General features: G+C 35.7%; 3 protein-coding genes across 4 annotated transcripts; 2 read left to right on the top strand and 1 right to left on the bottom strand.

The window, feature by feature from the left end:
• The first annotated feature begins 1,154 nt into the window (after window positions 1–1,154).
• On the top strand, window positions 1,155–3,156 carry LOC105975548 (putative WRKY transcription factor 40). Its single transcript, XM_013000747.2, has 4 exons — window positions 1,155–1,535; window positions 1,668–2,000; window positions 2,265–2,381; window positions 2,477–3,156. Exons 1-4 carry the CDS (start codon window positions 1,401–1,403, stop codon window positions 2,840–2,842), a joined length of 951 nt encoding a protein of 316 aa, XP_012856201.1. The 5' UTR covers window positions 1,155–1,400; the 3' UTR covers window positions 2,843–3,156.
• A 270-nt stretch (window positions 3,157–3,426) lies between these two features.
• LOC105975546 (uncharacterized) lies at window positions 3,427–6,922 on the bottom strand. Its single transcript, XM_013000742.2, has 5 exons — window positions 5,976–6,922; window positions 4,967–5,024; window positions 4,775–4,858; window positions 4,537–4,678; window positions 3,427–3,962 (listed from the first exon to the last, which is right to left on the bottom strand). The coding sequence occupies exons 1-5, from the start codon at window positions 6,487–6,489 to the stop codon at window positions 3,588–3,590; spliced, it is 1,173 nt and encodes a 390-aa protein (XP_012856196.2). The 5' UTR covers window positions 6,490–6,922; the 3' UTR covers window positions 3,427–3,587.
• Window positions 6,923–7,753: 831 nt separating this feature from the next.
• On the top strand, window positions 7,754–11,304 carry PNSB1 (NDH-dependent cyclic electron flow 1). 2 transcript variants are annotated; one of them, XM_013000736.2, is made up of 6 exons: window positions 7,754–8,473; window positions 9,863–10,053; window positions 10,148–10,405; window positions 10,520–10,625; window positions 10,804–10,889; window positions 11,005–11,304. In XM_013000736.2, exons 1-6 carry the CDS (start codon window positions 7,877–7,879, stop codon window positions 11,168–11,170), a joined length of 1,404 nt encoding a protein of 467 aa, XP_012856190.2. In that variant the 5' UTR covers window positions 7,754–7,876; the 3' UTR covers window positions 11,171–11,304. The 2 variants fall into 2 exon arrangements, with proteins under 2 accessions (XP_012856190.2, XP_088679133.1); XM_088823007.1 differs by lacking the exons at window positions 10,804–10,889; window positions 11,005–11,304 and adding an exon at window positions 10,719–10,740 and having other exon boundaries at window positions 10,520–10,681.
• The last annotated feature ends 1,347 nt before the right edge of the window (window positions 11,305–12,651 follow it).

Here is a 12,651-nt window from a genome sequence, read left to right as displayed (position 1 = left end):
GTGGAAAATGCGCGTAAATGTGAAAACAAGCTCAAAAATGTAAAAACAAAAATGAAAAGATAAAGTAGTTCACTCATACTAAAAGACTGTATATTCATAAATGATTAGTATTAAATAATGAAGACCATATATAGTGATTGCCGATTGGTCAAAATAGGAGTTCAACTCCTTCAATTAATTAATTAGGGGCAAATTATGGAAATACCCTTTTGTTTGGGTAATTAGTAATTACAGTCATCCCTCGTTTTAAATATTTTTACATAAAATTTATGTAATTCAGTTATATACCGAACCAAATCATATATTTAATTCGGTAAACGGTATTAAATGTTGGCATACCGAAATTTCGGTTCAATTTTACCGAATTAACCTCCCTAAATTTACATATAGAGGAATCTTTTCGTAAGATAATATATAATTAAGGTGGGATGACTGTAATTACCCAAATATGACTACGACGATTAATTAATTAAGAGGTCATATTTATGAGGTATGGTACCCATTTTCATATCCTTTCTTTTCTTCTTCCAAAGGTGGGCTTGACTTTGACTTTAAGATATATATGAATTCAATACCCCATGTTTTGAAAGTCTTCTCCCTTTCTCCTTTGCCATTTTTTCTTCTTCTTTTTATTTATTAATTATTAATACTACTACTTTAAATGAAGGTTGATTTCCAATTATTACTTTTGTATACTAATCTAATTTTAGAAAAAAAAATATTAACTATAATTATGTAGGGTATATTATACATTTGGTTGGTAAAATACACCATGTAATTTTATATTACTGGTCTTCATAAAATAACACACACATATGTATGTGTGTTTAATGAGTAGTTATTTATAAATGTAAATTTCGAAAAAATAAAAACTGAATTTTCAGAATTATTTAAAAAAAAAAAAACTAAAATCGGGTTGAAAATCAGAATCTCGTACATATTCCAACTCTGATCCAAACAATATCGAAAGAATCAAAACTTTCAAAACTCAGGTGAAAAACATTGTTCCTAAGTCGAAATTTTTCGAAATTTCTACCCCTACAATCGATGGATTACCAATTTTTTTTTTATTTTTTAATTATAACCGACATAAGGTTTTACTATTTCATACAATTTGTATAAAATAATATCCATAAATCATATGATTCCAATTTACAACTCTCCATGTGGGTAATTTATTTTTATTATTCTTAATTAATAAAAACCACAGTTTCCTACCCACCTTCCCACAACTTGTGGGGGGCGGCGGCCTCCTGTCTATTTCTATATAAGCCTGCATATATCTTCTCTTCATTTGATTACTGCTGAAAAAAAACCACATTACACACACAAAACCAACAAAAAACACTATCAAAAACTTGTCTTAAAAAAAAAAAAAAAAAAAAAAAAAAAAAAAATCAATGGAATTCACAAGTTTGCTCAATACTTCATTGGATCTTAACTACAATCCTCAACGAATCTTCGACGAACCCGATTTTCGAAAACAAGAAGCCGATAGAAGGAATCATCATCATATTGCAACTGTCTCAGAAGAGGTGACCATCTCTTCTATTACACATCAAGAAGAAAAAAAAAAAACATAACACACACTAGTGTTTCTTGACAGTACACCATATGTATGTATATATATAGATATAGTAACCTGATTTTTTTTTTTTTTTTATTAGAGAGGGGCTTTGATGGAGGAGCTAAGTAGGGTGAGTGCTGAAAACAAGAAGCTGAAAGAAGAGCTAACTGCCACGTGCGAGAATTACACTGAACTCAAGAATCAGTTGATCAAGTACACAACAACAAACAAGAACACCCAATCGCCGAAGAGGAGAATCGAAGCCGTCATACGTAACAACAGTATAGATAATGTAACGGATAATATTATTACCAATGGCAATTCCGAGAGCAGCTCGAGCGAAGAAGATTCGTCGAAGAAACCGAGAGAGGAACTCATCAAGGCCAAGATTTCGCGGGTTCAAATCCGAACCGAAGCATCCGATACAAGCCTTGTAAGTCTTGAGATTTTCATATATACAGTTAAACCTCTATAAATTAATAGGGTTAGTGGACGAGCAAAATTCTATTAATTTAGCGAACTAATAATTTAGTAGGTTTTTACCGAGTCGGGACAAGAAGAAACTATTATTTAAATGATGTTATTAATTTATCGAGGTTCTAATGTAGTTGACTTTTTCGATAGTCTTTTTTTTTTTTTCCTTTTCGAATTGTATCGTCGTGTACTGAAAGAACGACGCATTTGTCGGAATTGGCAGATAGTTAAAGATGGTTATCAATGGAGGAAATATGGGCAGAAGGTTACTAGGGATAACCCTTCTCCAAGAGCTTACTTCAAGTGTTCTTTTGCTCCTACTTGTCCTGTCAAAAAGAAGGTAATTATTTTTTCATATCTTTTTATTAAATTGAATTATTAATCATATTTATTTATTTAGTTTTGAAGTTGTTTAATTTTTTTTATTTGTTATAGGTTCAAAGAAGTATAGAAGATCAATCAATAGTGGTTGCAACTTATGAAGGGGAGCACAACCACCACCACCACCAGCCTCAGCCCGCCTCAAAACTCGAGGCGAGTTCGACCACCAATAGGAGCTCGCCACTTGGCAACGCGGTGTCCACGGCAGGATCCACGATTACGCTCGATCTCACGAAAAGAAAGCAAAGTCCAGAAGAATCAAGAAATGTAAGAGGCAGAGTTGAAGCACCAGAACTTCAACAGTACTTTGTGGAACAGATGGCTTCGACCTTAACGAAAGATCCGAGTTTTAAAGCAGCCTTAGCGGCTGCTATTTCTGGAAAGTTTCTTCAACAGAATAATCAGACTGAAAAATGGTAGAGAGATCAAAAGGAGGCAGCTGTACATTTTCCTTCTTTTTTTTTTTTTTGGATGCAAATTCGAGACTGTCGAAATTGAAAATTTATCGAGCGTGAAATTTGAATCAGTGTTTTAGCACCAAAATAGGAAACAATTTTGGGAAATTAGTATTTCTTGTTGAGAGTTCTTCAAGTTAACCGAACCCGCGATTTCATTTGAAATCGCGAAAAATTTTGAGCGTTTTCTTTTTTTTTTTTTTTAAATTACATGGCTTCCTCTGTTTCAAATAATCCGTCACGGAAAATTTTAAACGTTTCAGATTATTTGTGGCTTTAGAACCCGAGTGATGCATTAGTTACTTATCGTTATTTTGTGTCGTTTCGAACGTATGATAAAAAAATGAACCCAAATTTTCATGTAACCTATGAAAAGATATTAAGTCGAAACTCAACCCGAATTATTACACAACCATATGAAGAATATTACCCAAAATAAGAACAATTCAATAGCGTTCGAAATGTATTGCAACTAGAACCGAAGAGTTATCGGGATTTGAGACCTTTTGCACATAATTATCCTCTGCACCTCAGTGTGCTACTATAGTATGATCGCCAAGAAACGAACAAATTAATTTATGAAGATTTATACATAATTGTCAGTTGGGAGATACAAGTGTGTGACATACTACACATAATAGATTACATATTCATCAAATGTGAACAACCCACAAAAAAGAAAAAAGAAAAAAAAAAAAAAAAAAAAGACGCTACCTGGACAAACTCACATCATTGATATCTCTAACTAATTCCATCTCTGTTATATTGTCAAGAGATTTCACTTCGTTTTTCGACGTTGTTATTCCCTCGTTACTCTTGTCACTTAAATCACATGCGGTTATGCAATCACGTTGTCTGAAACAACTGATGAGGTGGTCATTTGTAATCCCAGCTACTTGCATAAACGAGTAGACAACTGTGGGCCCAACTCCTCGAAATCCTCTTTTAACGAGGTCTTTGCTTATTGTATCTGCTTTTGATGTCTTAATCGGAACTAGACGAGGATATCGAAAATTACCAACAATAGGCTTGTAATTCACAAAACCCCAAATATATTTGTCAAAAGATCCAAACTCATCTATAATCTGCATAGTCAGTAAAACATAGGAACCATCAGGCTAATGATTTAAATACTTGTAGGGTGGACAATTAATTCAATGATTAGGTCTTATTTAATTTTCGCTAGTGCATTAACTATTCGGGCCAGCCGCAATTATGGAAACATGGCTATTATCTTGGCTTATTATGGGATTGTGTATTGGACCTTCCCTAGTTGTTTTCTACAATTGGGTTCTCATAGGATTGCATAATCTTATCTTGGGAACCAAACGAGGGATAAGTAAGCAATCTCATGTAATATTCCAATTATTTTTTCATTAATGAATTGCTAGTATCAAACTAGTTGTCTTTGAAGAACCACATCTAATATTCCAATCACTTATCAGACATAAGCAATCTCAGAGCTGAAAAATTGACCATGGAACTAGATTACATATCGTAAATGATTTCTTGCTCATTTGTCAAGACAATCCTCATCCCGGAGAAGTGAGAAAAAAATATTGTATTTCGGGAAAACTATGATTTATATGAACGCAATATTAAATTCACTATTCGACAAGAGCAACCAAATGCAGTTAGGCAAAAGGACTCGGTGCGTACCTTACAAATTCGACGTGCATTTTCAGTAATTGCTCGCAGGTTTAAATCCGACAGAAGAGAGCTCGCAGGACTTCCTGGTGTTGCGATTTTCTTGTCATTTAATTTTGACACGGCATTTGGATCAAAATCCAGAAAGACTTCTCTGTATTCCGACAAATCCATAATGATTAGTGAATATAGCCTAATAGGTGCGATCATTTTGTTTGTATGTATATTAGCAGGGCAAATGTCAATATACCTGAATAAATGCCGTTTACTAAGAATGATCGGCCATGTTAGTTCAGCCAATGCAGTGGAAAAGCTAAGCAGTTCGAAAAGTTTCCTGCGTGTAGTCAGAAGTTGGTAAATGTAAAATGAGGAAACCATAATATAATATTGTTAACTAATAGTAAGTGACTAATGAAATAAGTAAATTAGTTAACAGAATTACTTGTCATCATGTACAGCAAGTCCCCATTCTTCGTCGTGGAAAGCAGCATACAATGGATCTTTGAAGAAAATAAAGACCAATCAAAACAAGGAATTACAGCAGCAGTTGCATACGTGTCAAAGACATAGCATCTAAAATAAATCAATGGAATAAAAACTAGCTCGAAAGCATTAAATTAAACAGAAGTGCACTGCGTCTTCAAGCAAAAAAAAAAAAAAAATCGGAACACGACAAATTTATTTCCCAACATAAATTAATTTTTTTATTTATTACCTCGTAAAAGACAACCGTGAATTTCTATAACTTGGTTTCTTCCCATTAAAACCAAGATATGGGGAGGTTCTAAACAGGGTTAATCTAACAAAGGGAATATTTAAGAAACTGGCAGCATTCGATCATGTGCATTTACAGTTGAGTTAGGACCCCAGCCCACTTCTCTTTCACTCAACAATTTCAGCTGACACTTCTACAATTAGTAGCAAATGTTATAACTCCATTAGTGAAAAATACACAGTCAACGGATATTTGTTTTAGGGTTAATTTACTCCAGTTCATGACATGATTATTGGCCGTAAATGGACAAACAGTGACGTATACGGATATTAACTACCATCCGACACTAACGAACACAAAACAGCAACGACAGTATTGGATTCTTAGTTGCTTCTGTTATTGTAACACTGCAATGTAGGCTAAAGATTTATCACCGAATGGATTTAATCGTGCACTTCCGATTCCTTCGCTATCAAATTTGAGACAACATCAAGAAAAAGTTCAAGAAATGCCCTCCATCAAACGATTCATGAGAATGTACACTACGAACCCAAAATCCCGAATTCTGAGGCAAACTCATCCCAATTCAGATCTAGTAACACAAAACATATAGACTGAAATTCGAACATTTAATATCCGCAAACGACAAACCATAATATTCATAGGGAACACATAAAACTGAAAATCAAATAAGAGCAACAAAACAACTATCTCCAGGCGTTAAAAAAAATTATACCAGTATTTGCAGTCACCCAAGCACACCTTTTCTTAACCACAGCAGCACCATCAACCACCTCACCTTCACCCCCAACAATTTTCTCAATTCCCTCCCGTTTAAAGCTGCTTTGTTGATTCCTCTTCAAAGGCGGCGTCGGAGTCCCACTCCGCCAGCTAATCCTCCCAGTGGATGCCCGGCTGTGGGAAGAATCGGACGATGCGTCTGAAGAACAAGAAACATTCAGCGACATACTCCGCTGCATCAAAAACGAGGCGGCACTTCTCCCATTCTTCATAAAACCTATCGGCGACGGAATTTTTTCGGGCTTCGTTTCCGGCAACTGCAATGCCGTCGGAGACTTTTTACCCTTGGAATCGTCAACGTCCTGGGCCCTCTGCGCCTTCTCGCTCTTTGACTTCAGCATCGGCTTCCGCAATTCGACGGATCTGGCTTTGTTTCCCGTCGGTCCGAGCACCGGTCGAGCCTCCGGTTCGGCGGAAGTCATCAATTTCACCCTCGGCGGTCCGGACATGATCACTGACCGGAGTTAGGGTTTCGTAAAATTAATCACCGGAAAAATCATGTAGTCGGGCAAATTAGGGGTTTTTCCAAGTGAGGGTTTGGGAGTTGAGAGCGATACTGTGGTGGGACTGGTGATGGTAATTAGTAATTAGGGGAGACGAACCCTAGAGAGAGAAAGGACAATGCAACTTGATTTTGAGCAGTGGGACGGTGGCTGGGGAGTCGGTGGAGCTAGGCTGGAGTGGTGGAGCCGGCGGGGCAGGTGGATGAGATATTGCTGCGGCGGTTCGATCAGCGAACTGCTAATTACGGATAGTTGATATTTTCTGAGGAGAGAGAGAGAGTGAAAGTAGAGAGAGAAAGAGAGGAGTGTTGAGACCCAGCGTTTACGTACACAGAAAGCCAGAAAATGAACCATTTAATGCTTGCCACCTCAATAAGGCAAGGCAACCTCTTTTTTCTACTTTTATTTTATTTATTTAACGTAAATTATGGCCGTCAGGTAGGATGAAATTACGAAAATGCTATCTTATTTGGCCATCACCTATAATATTTTTTTACATGTTCGGTATCAAAATTAGTGGAATCTTTTATATTATATGGAATCTTTTACATTATATGAAATATTCTTAATTTCGTACTCGTTTTATCGCATTCGACTCCACATTTTGCAGTAAAATGATCATAAGATGCGTTTTTTGGCTTGTATATATCAGATTGTGGTGCATCAGAAACTATATTTTTGCACAGTACGAATGCACTCATTCCACAAAATCTAGAAGATTATGTTGAATATGACACTATAAGAGCAAGAAAATTCATAGTTGAAGAGATAATTTGTAATTAACCAAACATGAAGGGTTTTTTCGTAATTTAACTATACCTTAGGAGTGGTGTTAATTTACCCATAGTTTTTATATAGGAAGTGAAAGTGTATCTAATAGGTAACCAATTTAAAGAATAGCAATGTTTCCATAATCTATTTAATTATCGTATAAACGAACTAGTGGAAGATCGTCTGCCCCAAAATTTAGTGAGACGAGTTCGATTCTATTACAATGCTTTAAACGTCGAATTCGTTGCACGTGACTTGAACCGTTCGATTTATGCATCAAGTTCCCTTGTCACACACACACACACACACACAAAAATATATATATATATATATATATATATATATATATATATATATATATATATATATATATATATATATATATATATATATATATATATATATATATATATATGATGGACCCTCTCCCTCTTATCCAACTATCTTTCACACATTCAAATCCAACGTTCACCTCTTGTCAACATGACTTATTACAGTACTCTTATCTGCCACTACCAACTATTTCTTCTCACCAATTCTTGAAAACCTCCGACGCCCAACAATGGCGGCGGCCACTCCTCTGCACCCAAAGCCAATCCCACAATTCCTCACAACCCCAACAACTTCATCAATCCCATTAACCCATTTCACAAACCTCTCCTTCTTCAACAACAACCCATCTCTCTCCTCAAGAAAACCCGGGTCGTCGTCGACCCGACCCGGCGCCAAGAAGAACAACCGATGGCTCGACCCGTTCGAGCAGGGCGACGACCCGGAGATGGAGTACGGCCAGCTGTTCTCCGACGGCAAGCAGGACGAGGACCCACGACCGCCGGACAACCCCGGCAACCCGTACGGGTTCCTCAAGTTTCCGATGGGCTACACGGTGGAGGTCGCCTCCCTGGGGCTGAAGATCAGGGGCGACGTGCGGCGGTGCTGCTGCGTGGTCTCCGGCGGGGTGTACGAGAATATTCTCTTCTTTCCGGCGATCCAGCTGATCAAGGACAGGTACCCCGGCGTGCAGATTGACGTCATCACGTCGGCGAGAGGGAAGCAGGCTTACGAGATCAACAAGAATGTGCGGTGGGCTACTGAGTATGATGTGGACGATGATTATCCCGACCCGGCTGAATATACTGACATGCTTGGATTAATTAAGGTTTGTGATTAATTAAATAATAGATATTGCAAAAATAACCCCATAATGTATTTTTTTAGCACATAATCCCCTCAAATAGTGCGTTTTTAGGGGTAATTTGCTAATAAAAATTTACATAGGGGTTTTATGTTAATATTAAGGGTAAATTACGAAAACCCCCTTGAACTTAGGCCAAAATCCCCCTTATTAACTGTTCGAGTTTTTTAACATAAAATGTGTACAGTCTGTTACATCTTTTGTTAAATAGGTGAGAAATAAAAGAAAATATCTGAAATTGTGTAAAAATCTATTCCCTGGAATCAAAAGTCACATTGTAAGAGGGTTGATGTAAGACGAAAACAAATCTCAGGGGTGTTTTGGTAATTACGAATATGTGGGGTATTTTTTATTATTTAGCCTAAGTTCGGGGTGTTTCGTAATTTCCTAATATTTAACATAATTGGTTTTTGAACAATAAGACTAAAAGCAGGGATACTGAAGGCAATAAATCAATATTATATCGAATTGCTAAAAAGTTCTCCATGTTATAAATATTAGCAGTGAGATCCCTACTGTGCATTAGTTTATCACACGGCCCTCAGGTGATACGAATAGTTAGAGCAACTCTAATGGGAGTATCAAATGGATTATCAAACCCATAAATCACTTTTTTGATATCCCAAAATTAAAAATTTCTACTCCAATGGAAGTATCGAAATGGGTAAGTATTTTGATATCATACCTCTTAGTATGTAAATATACATCCCGGAAATTGAGTTATCAAAAAAATAACCACCTAAACATCCAATCACAAAATGACACGTGACAATTACAAATAAAACTACTAAAAACTTCCAATTGATTATTAATTTTGATGACCATGGTTGGAGTAGATAAACTATAAATGAATATTAAAATATTATCTTAATTATCAAATGAGTACTTGATAATCTAATTTTGATGTTTAGCATTGGAGTTGCTAGGGAGTAGTTTGCTAATATAAATTGAATCGTAAGGTCGTTTTCTAATATTGATAAGATGGGGAATTTTTTAGGGCAAATTACGGCCACTCACTGAGATGTAGTTAAATTAAAAAAAGAAAAACCGTCAGGTTTTGAGTAATTACAATCATCCTTTTACTATGTATTGTCTCACACGTCCACCCTTATAATGTTAAATTTACCTAATTAAGGAGGGGAGTTTTCGTAAGACAATACATAGTTGAGGGGTTGGTTGTAATTACACAAACATGAGTATTTTTTCGTAATTTGACCATATCTCAGGGGTGGCCGTAATTTACCTTTTTTTTTTTAATAATTAGAGTAAATTGAGGAGTTATGATTGCAATAAACCCTTAAATTATGACTGGAGTACGATAATCGAGTCCGATTTTTTCAACTATTTTTGCAGGGAAGGTATTACGATATGATCTTGTCGACTAAATTGGCGGGGATAGGCCATGCAGCGTTCTTGTTCATGTCTAGTGCACGTGACCGAGTTAGCTACATTTATCCGAACGCAAATGGCGCTGGAGCGGGGCTATTTCTATCCGAAACATTTACACCCGACACCGCTAATTTATCCGAGGGCGGTTACAACATGTAAAAATGAAAAAAAAAAAAGCATTTACACCCGATATTATGCTTTTTCTTATTTGTTTTCTTGATAGTCTTGCACGTGACATTATTTTTTTAGGTATGGTGAGATGGTTGATTGGCTGGCAAGACCGTTCCGTAGTGTTCCGAGGCAGGTGGTGCCGCCTCTAAAAGTGTCGATTTCGAGGAAGGTGAAGGAGGTGGTGGAGGCAAAATATAAGAATGCCGGTGTATCGAAGGGGAAGTATATCGTAATTCACGGAATTAAATCGGATTCGAAGGCTTTGATGCAATCCAGGGGAGACACTGATAGTTTGCTACCTATTGAGATATGGGATGAGATTGCTTGTGTCATAAGGTTTGGATAAATATTGGCATAATTAATACATAATTGCTAGTAAATTAAATTTTCATCAATTTACTAATATTTAATTTAATTTTTTTTCTTGATTTTTTAATAAATATAAAACAGGGGACTCACTCCGGTATTCGTGATCCCGCACGAGAGAGAAAGGGAAAACGTGGAAGATTTCGTCGGAGAAGATGCTAGCATTGTGTTCATTACCACTCCCGGCCAGGTTTGCGTTCATCACATATCTATAATAACCGATTTTCGGAATGTTATCTATAATAAATAAAGATAATTATATAAAATACTAGCTTTTTGAGAAGCGGTGAGGGGGGCCATGGCCCCCTCGTAGCCCTATGCTGGCTCTACCACATTTTTCTTCACCTTTTGGTTGGGCTTTGTATTAGCTTGCTGCTCTTATAAACGACTCTGCGGGAGTCATAGCTACAAATACGGTCGCTATACAACTTGCGCATGCACGCGGAAAACCAAGGTAAATAAAATTATTACGGACGATGCATCTAAATTTACAAAAATATAACAATTAAATTGAAGTACGATACAATCAATTTTTTGCGACCGTGATTATTTTTTTTTTTTTTTTGTAGTGTGGCGTTGTTCAGCTCGGACGATAAGGCGAAGGTGTTCGTTCCGAACCCAGAAGAGAAGAAATGTGCTGTAATTACATCAAAGACTGGAAAGCTTGAAGATATAGATGTTGAAGCTGTTAAAAATGCTGTCCAGATTTTCAGCATGCCCCTGGCTATTTTCTAGGCAGATTTTTATCAGGGGCGTTTTTGTAATTGTTTGATTTTTCCTAGGGACTGATTTGAAAAGAAAAAAAAAATTGTACAAACAATTGTTAATAGTGAAAAAATAAATAAAAAATCAATGGTTCTATACTTCTATTCATCTGTTTCCTAATACAAGAATTAAATTTGTACTGGAAATCAGTTGCAGCAGTGTAAAATGATAAATCTAACTTAAAACGTGATTTTGACAATTTTGGATGGTAAATTTGGCAAAACTCAAAATACAATTGGTTTATGTATAATTTTGTCAACCGACAACGTCCAATCTAGTTGAATGACAAACATAACTCAAAGGATTATAGTTTCTGTGTTCTTAAGTTTGCCAAAATCAGATTAAAAAATGACTAAAATCATGTTCCAAATCAAAACCATATTAGTAAAATTGACACGACATTTAACATTTCAGTTTCTTAATACCTTAATCTATTTTTTTTTTTTTTTTTTTTTTGCTAAATTGGATCTTTGGCAGTTCAAAATTGAGTTTTATTTATTTATGGGTAAATTACACTTAATCTCATGTAGCTTGAACTTTTTGCATATGAGATCCCCTTGTACTTTCAATATAAATAAAGATCCCTCTATAATTTGAATTTTGTGCACATGACAGCTTGTACTTTTAATATAAATACATAACCCCCTATGGTATTTCACTTGGTAAATAATCATGCTCATATTAGGAATAGGAAATTTTTGAAAGTACAAGGGAGTCATGTGCTATATTAAAAAGTACAAGGGGTCATGTGCACAAAGTTCAAACCATTGGGGTTAAATGCTATTTACCCTTTATTTATTCCACTTAGGGCATCTCCAATCATGGCTTTTTTGGGCTGCTAAAAGTTATAATTTAAGAATTATACCATTTATCAACAAAAAAATCATCTCCAACGGAGGATGTAAAATTTAGATGGCCATGTATATTGATACCTCCAGCTGCTATTTATATCTGTTCCTATTCATGGTTGCTAAACTAAAATTAGGGCTGGGACTGGGTTGGTTTTTATCCACCAACCGACCCATTACCGATCATATTTTAAGCCGAATAATCAATTTTTAACCAATCCATTGGATTGGGTCGAAAATTTCAACCAACCCATCTATAATGGGTCGGTTGGTGGTTTCTAATACTATCAAAAGTTGGTTGACCGATAATTTTCGGTCATCCAACTATATTATTAAAATTTTATTAAAAATATAAAATAAAGGCTGTGTTTTCTTAAGTGATTATGGAAATTGTCAAAATAATTAGTATTTTAAATTTAAAAAACAATCGACAAAGGAAAAAAAATTGACCTAAGTCTTCCACCAGTTTTGTTATGTCCAAGTTTAAACAAAAAGTCCACAAAACTCCACTAAACCTCTTGTGCATCTTTGGAATTACTTTGAATTTCCTAATTATATTTTTTCGTTAATTTTATTAATTATTTTGAACTGATAAATGATGAT

The sequence above is a fragment of the Erythranthe guttata genome, chromosome 9, assembly GCF_056151865.1.
Source record: "Erythranthe guttata isolate IM_541 chromosome 9, IM_541, whole genome shotgun sequence".
Classification (NCBI taxonomy): domain Eukaryota; kingdom Viridiplantae; phylum Streptophyta; class Magnoliopsida; order Lamiales; family Phrymaceae; genus Erythranthe; species Erythranthe guttata.
Note: the sequence above shows the minus strand (reverse complement) of the source record. Positions and strands in the feature narration are given on the sequence as shown.